Source organism: Balaenoptera physalus, assembly GCF_965194825.1.
Source record: "Balaenoptera physalus genome assembly, chromosome: 8".
In the NCBI taxonomy this organism is placed as follows: domain Eukaryota; kingdom Metazoa; phylum Chordata; class Mammalia; order Artiodactyla; family Balaenopteridae; genus Balaenoptera; species Balaenoptera physalus.
The window spans coordinates 58,809,381-58,831,315 of record NC_138887.1 but is presented as its reverse complement, the minus strand read 5'-3'; the positions used below and the strand labels follow the sequence as shown (position 1 = coordinate 58,831,315).

At 37.9% G+C, this 21,935-nt stretch overlaps 1 protein-coding gene across 1 annotated transcript in view; it reads right to left on the bottom strand.

Annotated features, from left to right (window-relative positions):
• The window catches only part of THSD7A (thrombospondin type 1 domain containing 7A), a 460,784-nt gene that overhangs the window by 213,203 nt on the left and 225,646 nt on the right, over window positions 1-21,935 (bottom strand). The window contains exons 3-4 of the mRNA XM_082472820.1: window positions 5,438-5,686; window positions 2,222-2,403 (exon numbers count right to left, since the gene is read on the bottom strand). Coding sequence (XP_082328946.1) covers window positions 2,222-2,403; window positions 5,438-5,686 — 431 coding nt within the window. The remainder of the gene's footprint in view (window positions 1-2,221; window positions 2,404-5,437; window positions 5,687-21,935) is intronic.

The following is a 21,935-nucleotide window of genomic DNA, read 5'->3' as shown; positions in this document are numbered from 1 at the left end:
CTTTCATTCTTTCATATTTGTTTAAGAAGACAGACTGTGAACAATCTTCACAGCCCACAGTCTAATTGTTCTCCATTCACACATATTTACAGTCTTTACATGTCACCCTTGGGATGCTGGTGTATTAAACAAGTTTCCTGTTGGGCAATGTTAAGTACTTCTAGGGGGAACTCACACAGTCTAAGTTCTGAGAAAAAAGAGCTGCAACTTTTAGCAAGAATCAGCTGTTTTTGCAAAGACTATAAGAGGTTTATTAATATTCTTGGTATTTGACATGAAAGGACACAAATTCCTAAGTTATTCATGTTACATACTTACATGATTAAATATTAATTTTAGGTGAATTGACTACTTCCATGTCTATTAATCTCTGCTTTGGTATTTGCTTTAGTCCAACAGATACATCTTAATAATAATATTCTTTGTGTTTTCCCTTTTTTCTGTGACTTTTACTTTTGTTGCTCTGCAGTGCTTTGACAGCAGTAGAAGGGGAATTCTATGACAAAATGATTTTTTAAAATGTCCTGTTGCAATTCAGAATTCTGAAGGATCTTTTTGAAAGCAATAACCTACAGGATATAACTGACATTCAGAAACTAAAATCTGATCTACCTCTAGCAGTGAAATTATACTACTCTGAAAGGACTGCTATAATAAATCCACCTAAGGGTGTTAAAAATGTAGCCATTAAAGTGGCCAAGACAATATTAATGTACTAACATTGCATGCTTTATGGTATTTCCTTAAAACCTCAAGATACGTTAGTAGTAAAATGTATCCCTAGGCTAGATTCCTAAATGAGCTGACATGCTGTGTAAAGCTAGTGGATACAAAACAATTAAAATTTTCAAGTTGCAAATGTAAAACTTTAGTCCTTATTTCCTAAGAATTACTGTTCACTGGTGCCACTCCTTTTTTTGGGGAGGCAAAGGAGCTATCTCTTCTTTTGTTTTCTGAAATGCCCATTTCTCTTGGTTCTTTCCCTTCTTTCTGTTTTTTTGATTATTCTTTGTCAGATTCCTTCTCTGAATATTTCTTTTATTTTGATCTTTAATACATGCTGTTCCCTCTGCCTAGAATAAACTCCCTCTTGCATTCCTGACCCACTTAACTGTATGAAGTGTATGTGTCATAACTCAGCTCAAGTTCCACCTCCTTTGTGAAGGTTCCTCTTTCTATGATCTCCCTATGGTTATTCTAAAACTCAATTATAATGCATATCATACTGCATTATAACTATTGGGCTGTTCGTGTGCCCTCAAGATGACCATGAGCATTTTCCTGACATGAAGTTTGTATTGATATTTTTATCCTCACCACCATACACAATTTTTGTAACTCTCCTGGCAACTAATCAATATATGTTGAATGTATTAGTGATGGAAGTCCTGCAATCCCTCAGGTAGTGAAATGTAAGAGGGTCTGCTTACAGCATTGCTTGAAAAGTCTCATATTTGTATGGACTAAAGGGCTACTAATTGAATATAAACTTGATCCAATAATGATTAGAATTTTAGAGTTGAGACAGGGCAGAAGTTGAGACACAGATGTAGAGAACAAACGTATGGACACCAAGGGGGGAAAGCGGCGGTGTGGTGGTGGTGGTGGTGTGCTGAATTGGGCGATTGGGATTGACATGTATACACTGATGTGTATAAAATGGATGACTAATAAGACCCTGCTGTATAAAAAAAATAAATAAAATTAAATTTAAAAATTAAAAAAAAAAGAAGTCATGCCTTTGGGTTGAAGACATTTTCCTGTAGTTTTATCCTGTATTTATTTCTTTTAAATTCAAATTGAAATTTTCACTCAATACCATAATTAACTTATTTTTTCAACCCCATTATAAACAGCAAAATAAGATGTTCTTTTTACAAGCACGTTTTACTTCTTCTTATATGAAGAAAAGAAAATTTGGGCTTTGGAACACATACTTGCATTCTATATGTATCCTTACGAGATACATCTTTATTCTATTTTTATAATTAATTACTCCTACTAAAGAGAGGTTTGTCAATAAATCAGAATGGACCAAAGATGGAACTGTATTAATTATTTTTACAACCATAATTTAGACTATTGTTCACCATAGTCAATATCAGTCATAATGTGAACAGAAATATGACTCTTCCTGCCCCAAACGGCTACATATATACCCCTGCAGGATGATCCCACTCTTGGTCTCCACAGTTGAGTACTGGAAAAGAAAACAGTTTACCTTCTTTGTCCTTGTGGGTGTTTAAGTGTGAGAGGAGGTCCTCGTTGGCCTGCACACAGTACACCTCTCGGGTCTGGACCCCTCCTCCGCAGAGGGCCGTCTGGTTGCCCCGCCGCTTGTCCTGCTGACTGAGCAGAGGGTCCACACGGCACTCGGTCCACTCTGTAGTCCTCCAGCCATACCTAGATAAAGAAAATGATGGCAGTGGCAACCTGTTTACTGGATAAAACTTTTCTCCCCTCTTATTTTTTGTTCCTCAAAAAGATTAATCTGGGGCTTCCCTGGTGGCGCAGTGGTTGAGAATCTGCCTGCCAATGCAGGGGACACGGGTTCGAGCCCCGGTCTGGGAAGATCCCACATGCCGCGGAGCAACTAGGTCCGTGGGCCACAACTACTGAGCCTGCGCGTCTGGAGCCTGTGCTCCGCAACAAGAGAGGCCGCGACAGTGAGAGGCCCGCGCACCACGATGAAGAGTGGCCCCCACCTGCCGCAACTAGAGAAAGCCCTCGCACAGAAATGAAGACCCAACACAGACAAAAATAAAATAAATAAAAATTTATTTTAAAAAAAAAGATTAATCTGAAAAATACTTTCCTCTTGAATTAATCTTAGACTGTATCTAAGGTACAGGTTCAGTTTCAATCCCTTCTTCTACATCCTCACCCTGCTCCATTTAAAGAGGGGTTAAATTTAAGATGATCCAGTTTTAATTGCAACTACTGGAAGTTACTTATAAATATTTTATGAAAAGAGAGCATAATGCTGAAAACATGAAATTTTATGTTCAATTAAGCTGAACTCAGGCTTGCCCTTTCTTGATGCTTATAAACAAAGGAAGGTTGAATCTGAGAATGGAACACATTCTAAATGATGATGAACCCAAACATTTGTTTTGTCTCTAACAGAATGCATGAAAATTGCTGCTTCATACTGGATCAAAATTATAATTGTGTGTTAGTAATAAAAATGTAACATAATTCAGAGTTTTCTCTTTACTGTTGAGAATAAGAGTTGTTTGTTTTTTTTTTTCCTGTAGCACTGAGCATCCCTGACGAGTGCTGATGAATGATGAAAAGAGCTGACGTTTCTAATCAGTGGAACACAGGAAATATGATCTGTGATTCTAAATTAAAGCTCCAATAAAGATTATGATGTGAAAAAAATGTCAGGGGATTGTCAGCCCAACACATGCTTTAAGGAGATAGACAGGGAACCATTTCCCGATGCCACTGAAGATAGAAAGTGATGGCATTTCTCCACCTCAAGGAAAATGGATATTCTAAAAGCACAAAGAAAATGGCTCATGTAGCACTTTGTTTCACTTTAACCAAGATGCCTCCTTAGGAATCAGATTAACAGCCAACATAGGTACAAATGGGTGTGCTAATGTTCACCTCAGTTAGACAGAAAGGTTAGGTGGGCTCTAGGATGTCTCATCTAGAGGCTTTGCTTTGTCAATGGTAAAGTTTCATGACAGTAAAGCTGAACTTCATGCTCGTTTTTCAGTTTTTATAAGTGGGGATTCATGGCTTAACAGAGGTGCAGGACTGGGGCATCAAGGAACAACACTCTTGACATATATTTACAAAGGAAGTGCAGCATTCAGGTCAATTCTAAAAACATGGATACTTGATGCCTTGGGAGGAGAGACAGTGAAGGAAAGTAAAACCAAACAAGTCATTCATTAGGGGAGCTAAAATGAAAATTTTGTTTTTTTAATAGAATGGAGTCCCAATTTAGGTCATCCTAAGGAGTCTTGTGAGAGGAACAAATTTTTAGTAACGTCAATTGATTACACATTCTAAAAATATGCTACCATCCATAAAGGGTTAGAAGAAAGATTCAGAATAGAGATTTATTTTAATTAATAGTTAATGGCGTTTGAATATTTGAGAGGATAAAGAGTAAAACACCTAGCTGAGACAAAAATGGAAGAAAGTTGTAGGAGACAAAAATAGAAGAAACTTGTAGGAGACAAAACACTCTGATTAGAGAACCTGGCAACTTCCTTGAAACTGTTACGTAGAGGGGAACACACAAGTCAGCAGGACAGGCAGAGTAGTTAAGAAGAAAACTCCCCAGAGCGTTCCGTCACTTGTTATATCAGAGAAGGGATGATTCCAAAGTGCTGCATAATTGAAGATCTTGTATGACTCATTACTATTCTTTGTTATTATTATTGTTACTGTTAGAAATGGGAGGAGGAGGAGGAGGAGCAATAATAGTAGTAATTCTCCTCCTCACTGTGTCATGAAGTTCAAGCTGTCTGCATGTTCTCTAAATATCTGAAATATTCCAGGGAACCTTCCAGTGAAGCTTGTGCATATCTACTGAGAAACTAAGATTCTGTAAGTTGTTTCATAAATATTCTATATTCAAACTAAGCTGAAATATCTTTATCACCAAGATAATTCACAGTAATGTCTTGGAGATGATATTTTTTAAGGATACAAAGAATATAGTTATACTGCCAAATATTTCAAAATTAGTCTTATTTCATCTGAATTCAATGCACACTTATTGGGCACTTACTGTGTGCCTGGTCCTATGACATTAAAGCGATTAAAAAACAAACAAGCCCCACCCCCGAGGTTCATAAGCAGTCTTTGTCCTGAAGGAGCTTAAAGTCTCATTATTTTGATGTAGCATTTTACACTATTCAATAGGAATTGTTATATACAGTACTGAATTTTAATAGGACTTGCTCAGTAAGCAATAGGAACCTGTATTTTGAAACTTTATTTTACCTTATAGACTAGATGACAAACTATGCCCAAATCCAACCTGTCCCCTGTTCTTATACGTAAATTTTATTGGAACATAGCCACACTCATTTGTTTACATATTACCTACAGCTCCAATGGCAGAGCTGAAGCGTGACAGAGACACATGTGGCTTGTAAAGGCTAACATATTCACTATCTTCTCCTTTATGGAAAAAGTTTGCCAATCCCCGTTATAGAAAATACACAAACAGGGAATTGCCGTTAAAAATCTAACATTCATGGAGACTGGGAAATACAGCTTGTTAAAGACACTTTTATCCTGTAAAACCAGTATTTTTTATAGGATAGTGTTTGTAGAGAGATATTTTTCTACTTAGAATTTGTAAAAATCTCTATTTCTCAACATACTGTCCGGTTGAAATCAAACCGCTAAAGGAACATGCAGTTTGGGCAGACAGGGCAGCAGATGCCACCATCCTTTATTTACTCACATGGCACAGGGGGCAACTCCATCTCCTTGAGACACACAGGGTTCTTTTTCCTCAAGTTCTGGACACGCCTTCTCACTGCCTATAGGAAACTGCCTGATGAGCCGCGTCCTCACACGGGTGCCTTTAGGGGATGCCATATCATGGCACGTTTTTGAGCAGGGGCTCCACTCAGACCACTCTGACACCTGGCACTCTTTGGTGATCACACAGGCCTGGAAGGTCAGCGGCAGCTTCTCTTGTCGGCAAAAGCTGCAAAAGAGCATTAATATTCTCGTCACAGACTCATAGGCAGGCATGAACTTTGTCTTCTACACTCCAGAGTGAAATCAGCTTGGACATTTTTATTTCTACTTGGAGGTACAATTCCAATTTCATTAAAAATATAGCAACATTTACGATGTGTAAAAGCTGTTAGACTCAAAGCTAACATTTGCATTTCCTCCTATTTTGTAAGAGTTGTTAAACCATTCATAGGAAATAGAAAATAAAGGGATTATGCAAAATTAGCTGAAACTAAGTTTACCATATTGTTCATTTTGCTCATTCCAGATTTGTTTTAATTTAGGAAATGAGGAACCAAGAACTGTTAACATATGATAATTTCCATTCTGTTTAGTGATTTAAATAAACATGCCTGGGTAACTAATACAATATTGAACAGAAAAAGTAATTTAATTTATGCTTAACATTATTTTTAATACCGTTTGAAACTTTAGCTGTCAATTACAATGTATGCTTATTCAAATACATCTTTTCCAGTTCATACTTTAATGTAAGGTATACATATGAGTATATTAATTAAATACATCATAAGCATTAGAAATATAAATCTATTTAAGCTATATTACTGTAGAGATATCCTCTAAATAGATCTCTAATTCATCAGTGAAGTATTTATGTTCAAATTCTTATCTATCTAATCCTGCTTGAATTAGAGGGATGTTGAATTCTAAATTGTAATGTCTACATACAAAGATGAAGATCATGTTACAAATGTCATCAACTACAGGCATATGCACTTTGAGGGGTTTTCCTGGAATTGGATGGCCTTGTGTTGATTCTTAGTTGAACTGTTGCCCATTCTCAGTAACTAGTAGCTCACATTTACAAGACACAGGAGGCATGTTGCCACGATAGGGCATCTGTTCCAATGGGAGAGTTCACTGATAATTCTGTCTCATCATTCAGGTGCTATATTTAACTATGATAATCAACCATACAGAGAGGCAGGTCCATTTTAATATAACAACTCACATACAATCTTTTTAATTCTACTGGCATGTGTACGAAAATTGCATTCCTAGGAGACAATTAGAGCTCAATACGTCAAAGTCAATTTGTCTGAGCTGAGAGGTCTGGGCAGGAGAATCATCTGAGAGGGGCAGTAAAAGGGCTCTGTAAGTCAGCTCTGTTCTTCTTATAACAACAGAGAGGACCAGAATCCCAGTTTTACTCAAATGTCATATATTGAGTGTTAATGATGCATTAGGTACAACACTAACCTTAGAACAAAACTTTCTCTGTGATGAACAAGTTTTCACTCTAACACTTGTGAGTTTATCCATGAAAATCAGGCAAAATAATGACCAAATGATGACCTCTATAACTCCTTTCTTACAAAACTCTCCATGTTTAATTTCCTCTTAGATACATTTCTAATCCTTCATGAGATTGTATTCATATACATATACTCATATGTTATCCTCTATGTATTACTTATCAAGTCCATATTCTATGTAGAGGCAGAGAATTAACAATCTCTTTTAATCTTTTGTGGAGAATTTGACCATCAGTTAAATACCTCCAGTTACAGTTACCTGGTAACCTGATGACAGCTGAAATATCAGCTATGTTACTAGATAATATTATTTATGATGAAATGATCAATTTTGATAAATTCCATTTGCTCTGGAGAAACTAAAACTACCTGGTAGGCAGCCACAGCTTTGGGCCTGCCTGAACGTGTCAGTTCTTGGAATAGGGCTTGTTTTTTGTGTGGACTTTGCAGGCTATGACTACGGGATCACTTCAAGAGATATCAGCGCCTGTGGGGCCTGAGACTTTTAAGCCAAGGCAACTCTTGGACTTGCTGGATGTAGAATTATCTTCTTCCATCTGAACTGTGCTGCATGGATTTCTAGAGGAATTACCACCAGATGAGGAATGACTATTGCTACAATGATGACAAGTTCTTTATCTTTCCAAGTAGACTGATGCCAGACGGCAGTCTTGTGTGTCTTGTCTATCTGAAAGTCTGCACAGCCTAAGTTTAAAACTTAATTCATATTACCTCATTTAATGCTCCCAATAATTCTTTTATGTGGGTACCATTATCATTTCCATTTTACAGGGAAGGAGTCTCTGAAAGATTAGGGAATGTGTTTAAGATCATATAGGAATGTGTAAGTAGGGAACTGAAATTTGAACTTAGATTTTCTAAAATCAGAGCCCATTTTCTTAATCACTTTGCCCTACTGCTTCTCACAGTTTAAACTGACTGTAAATCTCAGTTTGTTAGAGCAACTGCTGTAGCTGAGGCCAGTGCCAAGGTTACTGGCACATTGTGAATCCAATAGTTTCACTATTTCACAGCCCCAGGATTTGTACCACCCTAGCACTTTGCAAATGTGCTACTTGCTCTAAGGAGGACTTAGTAATTATGGAAAAGTAAAAACAAATACGTTTTCCTGATAATGTTAACAATTTTTAATACAGGTCCTACATATGAGAAATCAGCAGCATAACCATGAGAACAGTATTAAGTTATATGATTATATAGTTTTTAATATATGTGATGTATATAACATATCTACCTATTTATCTATCTATAGTTTGTTTTTCCTTTAATTTTCCAATACCATTATTTCAGCAAATGTGAATCAAGTAACTCTACATATTGGGCTTTAGAAGTACAAAGACAAGATTAGAGTAATTAAATTGGAAGCATATAATTCTGCTTGGAGAGGTGCAGAAGGCTATATGAAGTAGTACATTACTACGAAGTTTTCATATTGAGTGAAGGTAATCAATTGAAATATGAAATAAAAGTCTTTTCTTTGTTTATTGGTGGGTGGGGGAAATATAGATTTTTCCTTGGCCTCAGTGTAAGGAGTTTTTGTTGAGCAATGGAAATAAGAGTGGAATTGAAGCCTAGGTCAGATCAAGAGCAGTTATGTAGATCCAGAAAAGCACCTTCTGTGAGTGAGAGAACCATTCAAAGTTGTGGAGCATAAAGGACATGATATTTGTATTTTATGTAAATTCCAATAGTAGGGTGCAGGACAGAATAACAGGGTATAAGATCAGAAGCAGGCTAACTATGATGATGATGATTACGACATTAATATTTAGAGTAAATATATATTGAGTGCTTACTATGTGCCAGACACTGCTCAAGCTGAGTGAGGTATGATTATGAACATGAGATTAATCATCATTGCATGTCTACTGTGAGCCATGCACTGTATTAAGTTTTACTTAGAGTATCTCATGTAATCCTTAAAACTATTCTGTAAGATGGAGGTCCATCTTTTTTTTTTTAAGATTAGGAAATGGAATCTAAACGTCTCACTTAAGTCTAGATAAAGTAGCAGAACTAGGATTCTAACTAGATCTTTCTGCTTATGAGGCTTATCAAAGTGTGAACAAAGGCAATGGCAGTAGAAATGAAAAGGGGTTACAAACTATAAAAAGGGGAGTTAGAAACTATACAACCTGATGGATAGTTGAAGGGGTTAAAAGAGAGGAAGGAGTCATTAAATAACTTGGAAGTTTCTAGCTTTGGCAATCTGGTGAGCATCCCTGCAATTCTTCAAAATGGAGAACATGGAATAAAAAGCAAGTTTCTGGCAGTTGATAATTGAGTTCAACATTATTATCTTCATTTGATATGGACACATCCAGTACATATCGAACACACAGAAATGTCTAGTAGACAGATCCAGGATTAAGGATCAGTGTTTAGTTGAAAGTTCTGGATGGCTTGTATACTTTTAAAAATCATGAGCATAACAGAGTTCAAAGCCAAGGCCACAGGAGTAGCTGAGGGCTCATGGGGCTCATTTTAGGCCTGAATAATTCACACATGGCCTTACAGTGGACTTTCGTAGGTCCATGAACACTGTGATGCATATTAATTCCATTTTGTAATTGTTAGTGAGATTAAATAGGATCACCAAATCACCCATGCTTACTAAATTATTCAGCTGCCATCCTCAACCATTTTCTCCTTTATTCTGGCCATGCAAAAAGTTGACACTAGACAGCTTAGGGGAACTATCCATTTTGGTTCATTATGGTTTTCCTGAGAACATGCCTCTCTGGACGTCAAAGGCATAGGCTACGCTTCTGCAAGGGCAGCCTGGTAGAAGATGTGATGGTCACTGTGACAGTTTCCTTTTCATTTATGTGGTATATTCAGGATAGCCCAGATGGCTAAGACTGATAGAACAAAAGTTTGGCTTTGAGACAAAAGCAGATATTACTTAATCACCTTGTATCAGACACAGAGGAATCAGACTAAAAGAAAATGAAAAAGTGGATAGCAGGAACTTCAAGATGGTGGAAGAGTAAGACACAGAGATCAGCTTCCTCTCCACAAATACATCAGAAATACATCTACGTGTGGAACAACTCCTACAGAACACCTACTGAACACTGGCAGAAGACCTCAGACCTCGCAAAAGGCAAGAAACTCCCCACGTACCTGGGCAGGGCAAAAGAAAAAAGAAAAAACAGAGACAAAAGAATAGGGACAGGACCTGCACCAGTGGGAGGGAGTTGTGAAGGAGGAAAGGTTTCCACACACTAGGAAGCCCCTTCACGGGCGGAGACTGCGGGTGGCGGAGGGGGTAAGCTTCGGAGCCACGGAGGAGAGCGCAGCAACAGGGGTGTGGAGGGAAAAGCAGAGAGATTCCGGCACAGAGGATTGGTGCCGACCAGCACTCACCAGCCCAAGAGGCTTGTCTGCTCACCCGCCGGGGCGGGCGGGGGCTGGGAGCTGAGGCTCGGGCTTCGGTCGGATCGCAGGGAGAGGACAGGGGTTGGCAGCGTGAACACAGCCTGAAGGGGCTAGTGCGCCACAGCTAGCCGGGAGGGAGTCCGGGAAAAGGTCTGGAGCTGCCGAAGAGACAAGAGACTTTTTCTTGCCTCTTTGTTTCCTGGTGTTCAAGGAGACGGGATTAAGAGCGCTACTTAAAGGAGCTCCAGAGACAGACACGAGCCGCGGCTATCAGCGCGGACCCCAGAGACGGGCATGAGACGCTAAGGCTGCTGCTGCCGCCACCAAGAAGCCTGTGTGCAAGCACAGGTCACTATCCATGCCTCTCCTCCCGGAAGCCTGTGCAGCCCGCCACTGCCAGGCTCCCGTGATCCAGGGACAACTTCCCCGGGAGAACGCATGGCGCGCCTCAGGCTGCTGCAACGTCACGCCAGCCTCTGCCAACGCAGGCTCGCCCCGCACTCCGTACCCCTCCCTCCCCCCGGCCTGAGTGAGCCAGAGCCCCCGAATCAGCTGCTCCTTTAACCCTGTCCTGTCTGAGCAAACAACAGATGCCCTCAGGCGACCTACATGCAGAGGCGGGTCCAAATCCAAAGCTGAACCCCGGGAGCTGTGCGAACAAAGAAGAGAAAGGGAAATCTCTCCCAGCAGCCTAGGAGCAGCGGATTAAATCTCCACAATCAACTTGATGTACGCTGCATCTGTGGAATACCTGAATAGACAACAAATCATCCCAAACTGAGGAGGTGAACTTTGGGAGCAACGATATATATATGTTTTCCCCTTTTTCTGAGTGTGTATGTGTATGCTGCTGTGTGTGATTTTGTCTCTATAGCTTTGCTTTTACCATTTGTCCTATAGTTCTGTATGTCCGTTGTTTTTTTTTTCTTCTTTTTTTTAGTGTAGTTTTTAGCGCTTGTTATCATTGGTGGATTTGGTATTTGGTTTGCTTGCTCTCTTCTTTCTTTCTTTTTATTAGTTAAAAAATTTTTTTGATAATTATTTTTTATTTTATTTTATTTCATTTCATTTTATTTTATTTTATCTTTTTCTTTCTTTTTTTCTCCCTTTTATTCTGAGTCGTGTGGATGAAAGGCTCTTGGTGCTCCAGCCAGGCATCAGGGCTGTGCCTCTGAGGTGGGAGAGCCAAGTTCAGGACATTGGTCCACCAGAGACTTCCCAGCTCCATGTAATGTCAAATGGTGAAAATCTCCCAGAGATCTCCATCTCAACGCTAAGACCCAGCTCCACTCAAAAACCAGCAAGCTACTGTGCTGGACACCCTATGCCAAACAACTAGCAAGACAGGAACACAACCCCACCCATTAGCAGAGAGGCTGCCTAAACTCACAATAAGGTCACAGACAGCCTAAAATACACCACCAGACGTGGACCTGCCCACCAGAAAGACAAGATCCAGCCTCATCCACCAGAACACAGGCACCAGTCCCCTCCACCAGGAAGCCTACACAACCCACTGAACCAACCTTAGCCACTGGGGGCAGACACCAAAAACAATGGGAACTATGAACCTGCAGCCTGCGAAAAGGAGACCCCAAACACAGTAAGTTAAGCAAAATGAGGAGACACAGGAACACGCAGCAGATGAAGGAGTAAGGTAAAAACCCACCAAACCTAACAAATGAAGAGGAAATAGGCAGTCTACCTGAAAAAGAATTCAGAATAATGATAGTAAAGATGATCCAAAATCTTGGAAATAGAATGCAGAAAATACAAGAAATGTTTAACAAGGACCTAGAAGAACTAAAGAGCAAACAAACAATGATGAACAATACAATAAATGAAATTAAAAATTCTCTAGAAGGGATCAATAGCAGAATAACTGAGGCAGAAGACCGGATGAGTGACCTGGAAGATAAAACAGTGGATATAACTACTGCAGAGCAGAATAAAGAAAAAAGAATGAAAAGAATTGAGGACAGTCTCAGAGACCTCTGGGACTACATTTAAAGGCACCAACATTCGAATTACATGGGTCCCAGGAGAAGAAGAGAAAAAGAAAGGGACTAAGAAAATATTTGAAGAGATTACAGTTGAAAACATCCCTAATGTGGGAAACGAAATAGTTAATCAAGTCCCAGAAGCAAAGAGACTCCAATATAGGATAAATCCAAGGAGAAACACACTAAGACACATATTAATCAAACAATCAAAAATTAAACACAAAGAAAAAATATTAAAAGCAGCAAGGGAAAAACAACAAATAACACACAAGGGAATCCCCATAAGGTTAACAGCTGATCTTTCAGCAGAAACTCAGCAAGCCAGAAGGGAGTGGTAGGACATATTTAAAGCGATGAAGGAGAAAAACCTATAACCAAGATTACTCTACCCAGCAAGGATCTCATTCAGATTTGATGGAGAAATTAAAACCTTTATAGACAAGCGAAAGCTAACAGAATTCAGCACCACCAAACCAGCTTTACAACAAATGCTAAAGGAACTTCACTAGGCAGGAAACACAAGAGAAGGAAAAGACCTACAATAACAAACACAAAACAATTAAGAAAATGGTAATAGGAACATACATAGTGATAATTACCTTAAATGTAAATGGATTAAATGCTCCAACCAAAAGACATAGACTGGCTGAATGGATACAAAAACAAGACCCATATATATGCTGTCTACAAGAGACCCACTTCAGACCTAGGGACACATACAGACTGAAAGGGAGGGGATGGAGAAAGATATTCCATGCAAATGGAAATCAAAAGAAAGCTGGAGTAGCAATTCTCATATCAGACAAAATAGACTTTAAAACAAAGACTATTACAAGAGACAAAGAAAGACACTACATAATGATCAAGGGATCGATCCAAGAAGAAGATATAACAATTGTAAATATTTATGCACCCAACATAGGAGCACCTCAATACATAAGGCAAATACTAACAGCCATAAAAGGGGAAATTGACAGTAGCACAATCATAGTAGGGGACTTTAACACCCAACTTTCACCAATGGACAGAGCATCCAAAATGAAAATCATTAAGGAAACACAAGCTTTAAATGATACATTAAACAAGATAGACTTAATTGATATTTATAGTACATTCCACCCAAAAACAACAGAATGCACTTTCTTCTCAAGTGCTCATGGAACATTCTCCAGGACAGATCATATCTTGGGTCACAAATGAAGCCTTGGTAAATTTAAGAAAACTGAAATCATATCAAGTATCTTTTCTGAGCACAACGCTATGAGAGTAGATATCAATTACAGGAAAATATCTGTAAAAAATACAAACACATGGAGGCTAAACAATACACAACTAATTAACCAAGAGATCACTGAAGAAATCAAAGAGGAAATCAAAAAATACCTAGAAACAAATCACAATGAAAACATGACAACCCAAAACCTGTGGCATGCAGCAAAATTAGTTCTAAGAGGGAACGTTATAGCAATACAATCCTACCTTAAGAAACAAGAAACATCTCAAATAAACAACCTAACCTTACACCTAAAGCAATCAGAGAAAGAAGAACAAAAAAACCCCAAAGTTAGAGGAAGGAAAGAAATCATAAAGATCAGATCAGAAATAAATGAAAAAGAGATGAAGGAAACGATGGCAAAGATCAATAAAACTAAAAGCTGGTTCTTTGAGAAGATAAACAAAATTGATAAACCATTAGCCAGACTCATCAAGAAAAAAAGGGAGAAAACTCAAATCAATAGAATTAGGAATGAAAAAGGAGAAGTAACAACTGACACTGCAGAAATGCAAAGGACCATGAGAGATTACTGCAAGCAACTATATGCCAATAAAATGGACAACCTGGAAGAAATGGACAAATTCTTAGAAATGCACAACCTTCCGAGACTGAACCAGGAAGAAATAGAAAATATGAACAGACCAATCACAAGCACTGAAATTGAAACTGTGATTAAAGATCTTCCAACAAACAAAAGCCCAGGACCAGATGGCTTCACAGGTGAATTCTATCAAACATTTAGAGAAGAGCTAACACCTATCCTTCTAAAACTCTTCCAAAAAATAGCAGAGGGAGGAACACTCCCAAACTCATTCTATGAGGCCACCATCACCCTGATACCAAAACCAGATGAAGATGTCACAAAGAAAGAAAACAACAGGCCAATATCACGGATGAACATAGATGCAAAAATCCTCAACAAAATACTAGCAAACAGAATCCAGCAGCACATTAAAAGGATCATACACCATGATCAAGTGGGGTTTATCCCAGGAATGCAAGGATTCTTCAATATACACAAATCGATCAGTGTGATACACCATATTAACAAATTGAAGGAGAAAAACCATATGATCTTCTCAATAGATGCAGAGAAAGCTTTTGACAAAATTCAACACCCATTTATGATAAAAACCCTGCAGAAAGTAGGCATAGAGGGAAGTTACCTCAACATAATAGAGGCCATATATGACAAACCCACAGCCAACATTGTCCTCAATGGTGAAAAACTGAAACCATTTCCACTAAGATCAGGAAAAAGACAAGGTTGCCCACTCTCACCACTATTATTCAACATAGTTTTGGAAGTTTTAGCCACAGCAATCAAAGACGAAAAAGAAATAAAAGGAATCTAAATAGCAAAAGAAGAAGTAAAGCTGTCACTGTTTGCAGATGACATGATACTATACATAGAGAATCCTAAAGATGCTACCAGAAAACTACTAGAGCTAATCAACGAATCTGGTAAAGTAGCAGGATACAAAATTAATGCACAGAAATCTCTTGCATTCCTATACACTAATGATGAAAATCTGAAAGTGAAATTAACAAAACACTCCCAGTTACCACTGCAAAAAAAGAATAAAATACCTAGGAATAAACTTACCTAAGGAGACAAAAGACCTGTATTCAGAAAATTATAAGACACTGATGAAAGAAATTAAAGATGATTCAAATAGATGGAGAGATATACCATGTTCTTGGATTGGAAGAATCAACATTGTGAAAATCACAATACTACCCAAAGCAATCTACAGATTCAATGCAACCCCCATCAAACCACCACTGGCATTTTTCACAGAACTAGAACAAAAATTTTCACAATTTGTATGGAAACACAAAATACCCTGAATAGCCAAAGCAATCTTGAGCAAGAAAAATGGAGCTGGAGGAATCAGGCTGCCTGACTTCAGACTATACTACAAAGCTACAGTAATCAAGACAGTATTGTACTGGCACAAAAACAGAAATATAGATCAATGGAACAGGATAGAAAGCCCAGAGATAAACCCATGCTCATATGGTCACCTTATCTTTGATAAAGGAAGCAAGAATATACAGTGGAGAAAAGACAGCCTCTTCAATAAGTGGTGCTGGGAAAACTGGACAGCTACATGTAAAAGAATGAAATTAGAACACTCCTTAACACCATACAGAAAAATAAACTCAAAGTGGATTAAAGACCTAAATGTAAGGCCAGACACTATCAAACTCTTAGAGGAAAACATAGGCAGAACTCTCTATGACATAAATCACAGCAAGATCCGTTTTGACCAACCTCCTAGAGAAATGGAAACAAAAACAAAAATAAACTAATGGGACCTAATGAAACGTAAAAGTTTTTGCACTGCAAAGGAAACTGTAAACAAGACAAAAAGACAACCTTCAGAATCGAGAAAATATTTGCAAATGAAGCAACTAACAAAGTATTCATCTCCAAAATTTACAAGGAGCTCATGCAACTCAATATCAGAAAAACAAACAATCCAATCCAAAAATGGGCAGAAGACCTAAATAGACATTTCTCCAAAGAGGACATACAGATGGCCAAGAAGCACATCAAAAGCTGCTCAACATCACTAATTATTAGGGAAGTGCAAATCACAACTACAATGAGGTATCACTTCACACCAGTTAGAATAGGCATCATCAGAAAATCTGCAAACAATAAATGCTGGAGAGGGTGTGGAGAAAAGGGAACCCTCTGGCACTGTTGGTGGGAATGTAAATTGATACAGCCATTATGGAGAACAGTATGGAGGTTCCTTAAAAAACTAAAAATAGAACTACCATACGACCCAGCAATCCCACTACTGGGCATATACCCTGAGAAAACCATAATTCAAAAAGAGTCATGTACCACAGTGTTCACTGCAGCTCTATTTACAATAGCCAGGACATGGAAGCAACCTAAGTGTCCATCGACAGATGAATGGATAAAGAAGATGTGGCACATACATACAATGGAATATTACTCAGCCATAAAAAGAAATGAAATTGAGTTATTTGTAATGAGGTGGATGGATCTAGAGCCTGTCATACAGGGTGAAGTAAGTCAGAAAGAGAAAAACAAATACTGTATGCTAACACATATACATGGAATCTAAAAATTAAAAAAATGGTCATGAAGAACCTAGGGGCAAGACAGGAATAAAGACGCAGACCTACTAGAGAATGGACTTGAGGACACAGGGAGGGGAAAGGGTAAGCTGGGACAAAGTGAGAGAGCGGCATGGACATATATACACTACCAAATGTAAAATACATAGCTAGTGGGAAGCAGCCACATAGCACAGGGAGATCAGCTCGGTGCTTTGTGACCACCTAGAGGGGTGGGATAGGGAGGGTGGGAGGGAGGGAGAAGCAAGAGGGAAGAGATATGGGGATATATGTATATGTATAACTGATTCACTTTGTTATAAAGCAGAAACTAACACATCATTGTAAAGCAATTATACTGCAATAACGATGTTAAAAATAAATAAATAAGTAAAAAGAAGAAAAAAAAGTAAAAAAAGAAAAAAAACAAATGGAGAGCAAACTTTAATATTTGTCTTTAAAGAGACTTCATTTTAAAAGTTGAAAGAGCACAAACACTTCTGACAGTTACTTTTAAACTCTGATTATCCAGTATATTTAACATTTTTTATTTTAGGGCAAGGTTAAAACTGATAAACTGTAGATTACATTTTGTTTCTTTTTTGATAATTTAAGTTATACTACACAAAAATAAAGTGCTGTTTCAAATCTTTTTTCCTAAAATTACTTCTGTAGTCCATTTAATAATCATAACACCTGACAAAATATACCTTCTTTCTGAAGGTAGCCTAATTAGCCTCCCAAAATACCATTATCATTCTTTAGCTTCTTAAATAGAAACTTTCCAGGACTCTCATTTCCTTCAGATCAAATCCAAACTTTCCTTTCTGGTAACTGAAGCTCTCTATAATCTGTCACTGCTTCCACGGCCCTCTCTCCGGTCGTCACTCAGCCAAAATTAATTTTCAGTCTTCCTCCCCAGTAGCCTGCAATTCTGCCCAGTCTCCTTACTGTCTCCACATAACAGTGGCCTGCTTCTATCTACCCACTTTTGTCTACACTATTTGCCATGTGGAATCCCATCTCCCATCTTTCTTCTGTGTCTCTGTGGAGCGAACTCGCTCAGGACCTAGGTGGTATGGTTGAAGCTCAGGAAAAGTCTCGAAATGCGGCCTGAACCATCCCTCCCCAAATAGCACCATCTGACAATTTTTCCTTCTCACGGAAAGCAGATGAAATAGTAGACTGAAAATACAATGTCGTAAGTTATTGGCAAGAAATGTGTGTCCTTAGTGGCATGGACATATATACACTACCAAATGTAAAATAGATAGCGAGTGGGAAGCAGCCGCATAGCACAGGGAGATCAGCTCGGTGTTCTGTGACCACCCAGAGGGATGGGATAGGGAGGGTGGGAGGGAGACGCAAGAGGGAAGAGATATGGGGATATATGTGTATGTATAGCTGATTCACTTTGTTATAAAGCAGAAACTAACACACCATTGTAAAGCAATTATACTCCAAAAAAGATGTTAAAAAAAAAAAAAAGGAATGTGTATCCCTTACAAATAGGTAGGCTGAATATCTGCATTGAGGTGGCCCAAAAGTGACATCTGTAAATCCCCCATTTGAAGTCTCTTTGCTTAGAATCGACTTGTTTAATCCCTTTCTTTCTCGTGTCTCCTCTTTACTGATAGAGAGATAGATAGATATCGATATATGAAAAAAAAAAAGCTTTTTCTCTTTTTGTTCTAATAAGCCAAAAGAGAAAAAAGAAGTCATAGTAGTTACGCTTGGAAATCACCATAGGCCCACTGTTTCTAATTCAGGGAAAGTAATAAAAGGGATCAGAATAGTTTCTCATCATCTTGCTGAAGCCTAACATCTGTAGTAAGGGGCTCTGGAGGTGGAAGTTATTCCTGAAGGCTTATTCTGACCTAGAATTTTGCTACTAAAGGTTTGGTCTGTGAACCAACACCATGGCAATTAACTGGGAGCTTGTTAGACGTGCAGAGTCTCAGACCCCCAGGTTACACTACTGAGTCAGAATCTGTATTTTAACTACATTCCTAGGTGATCCATAAGCACACTGAAATTTGAGACCACTGGTGGAGAGCTAACTCTCTCGACTACTCAAAAAATAGAAGCCATCCACTATTTACAGTTGGCTAATCAATCTTTCACAGTATAGCCTTTCTTCCTGCAGACAACAGAAACTGAGTAGATCACACAAAATGGGATTTATTACCAGATATTAGGTGGTTTATAAAATAACTGGAGAGGCTGAAGGAGAAGGCTTCTAAGGACAATTGCAGCCCTCAGAATCACATAGCCATTTCTCTGACCCATACAGCTGCTTTTGGGGCTGCAGGAAGCCACACTTCTGGCACAAACTTCCCTGTGAAATGGGTGCTTTTCTCTCTTCCTCCCGACCTGAGTTCAGAATCTAAGCCCAGCTCTAGCACACTGTTGGAATCTAAATCACATCCAGAAACCTGGCTGCAAGCAACTTTGGGAAGTATGGTTTAGTTTTCTGCCTTTATAGTATAGGAAAACCCCACTAGAGCAGCACTAGTCAAAATGTGGTTCATGGAGGAGGGCAACTGATTGTTAGGGGTATGCAATGAACTAAGCACAGGAACTGAAACTAAGTACTGAGGCACTGTTACAGCAAGTTGAGGTTTGCAACACCTAAGCACATGATCAGTAGATGCAATTCTATGAACAGGGCATAGGCCAGTTTTGTTAATGATGAATTCCATGGTGAGAGGCACACAGTGTGAGCTACATGCTAGACTATGTAGGACAGTGTTACTGGATCAGTAGGAAATCGAACAAAAACGAAAGTGAAAACCAGCAACCAAAATCTGATCCTTCCCTGTAGATAGCCTGAGAAGCACTACTCTGCCACCAGAGTGGCATGATTGATGGGTCAGCCAATATGTGGTACCCCTCAATCCCAGCTCAATGCCTAGCTCGTTTATGAGGCCTATGGACTGTAATGAGCTCATATGACTTTTCAGAAATATAAGTCATTTTGGCACTTAAAATATTTATAAGATCCATAGCAACGTATCTTTCTTAGTTCCTGTAGAATTAGCCTACAATAAGCACTTAAAATATTCTTTTTGAATTAAAGGACATGTTTTCTTCCTGTAAAGATGCAAATGAATTCAATAACACTATTCATGTTACAGGAGGATTTTCTACATAAAGGATAATATCTTAAATCTTTTCATAATATTAACAAGCATCCCCAAGTTTTGTAATAAGAACAAATGTAATATCGTGTTCAGAGTAGATTAAAATATTCATTTTGTTGGTATAAAGCAAAATCTATTTGTAGGCTTGTATACCCTGTTAGGGCAGCATGGTCATGTATTTAATTTGATTACATAATTTGTTCCAAGAATGAAAGTGGTTGTCCCTATCCTGGCCTGCAAAATATGAAGCTATGGACAATGTTCACAGCAGCACTATTTACAATAGCCAAGACATGGAAGCGACCTAAGTGTGCATTGACAGATGAACGGATAAAGAAGATGTGGTGTCTATACACCATGGAATGTTACTCAGCCATAAAAAAGTGAAATAATGCCACTTGCAGCAACATGGATGGACGTAGAGATTATCATACTAGGTGAAGTAAATCAGACACAAGAAAGACAAATATCATATGATATCATTTATATGCAAAATTTTAAAAAATTGATACAAATGAACTTGTTTACAAAACAGAAATAGACCCACAGACATAGAAAATAAACTTACGGTTACCAAAAGGGATAGTGGGGAGTGGAGTGAGAGAGAAACTAGGAGTTTGGGATTAACATATACACATTACTATATATAAAATAGATAATCAACAAGGTCCTACTGTATAGCACAGGGAACTATATTCAACGTCTTATACTAACCTATAATGGAAAAGAGTCTGAAAAAGAATATATATATATATATATATATATATATATATATATATATATATATATAAACTGAATCACTTTGCTGTACACCTGAAACTAACACAACATTGTAAATTAACTATACTTCAATTAAAAATATGGTAAAGAAAATATAAGGGTATGAAACTTAAACCATATACAGAGTATAACTCTACACTAATAAATGACATGCTTTTTGAGGCAGATGCATTTTTCACATTTACAAGATAGCCATCAGCCAACTGACAGTCATGTCTGTAGTCCCATTTCTTATGCTTACATACAAACGATTTAATTTTAAAATTATATTCAGAGGTTAATATAAGAATATTCAAATGTATATTTATTTTTCCTACCGATCTACTGTTTGCTTTTCCAATGGAAAAAAATGAATGGACCAAGAGGATTGCTCAGTTGTCTGGGTTCCCAGTTTGTAACAAGATAGAAATTGACGAATGCTGTGCTCATAGTCAAGAGACCCAAGTCATTTCTAAACTGCCACTCTTGAGATGCATGACTCTGATCAGGTAGCAATTCTTCTACCATGTAGCTTTTCCATATGATGAAATTACATTTTCCTAAAAGACCTCTAAAGTCCCTTTCTTCAATAAAATTGAACTCTTAAGTCTTCATAATCTAACCAATCTAAATTCTTACTGGTTTGTGTTTTCAGATTGAATCTTTAAAAAAATACTTTTCCGACCTCTAACTACGTTCAAATTGTATTCCTTTTTTTTTTTTCCCCACAATTATATAGTGTAAGGACATTTATCACATTTGTAGTTACAAACGTATGGAAGCAACATAAATGGCTATAAATAATGGAAAGTTTAAATAAATAAATTATGGTGCATACATAACACAGAATACTATGCAAGATCCTATCTATAAGATTGTCTCATTTGTCTTGAATTTTTCAGAACTGGGAACTGGCAAAAATTAGTGAAAAATCATAGCACACATACATATTCACAAAATACTTCTTAATTATGCTCTAAAAATGGTCTTCAAACCATTTATTTTAAATGTTACAATTAATTGGAAATTGAGAGTCCAGATGTTTTAAAAATACTTTTCCCACCTTTAACTATGTTCAAACGGCATTCCTTTTCTAAGCACAGGCTTCGATTTCCTCTAATTTTGCATTTATTTATCCATTTGAATGAACAGTTTACACATTTTCCGAGCTAATTTCACCTCTAAGTGTGCCCTTTCCTTCACAGAATTCAGCAAGTTAGAAGCAATAATTCTTATGGAAGCAAAACGCATGCACAAA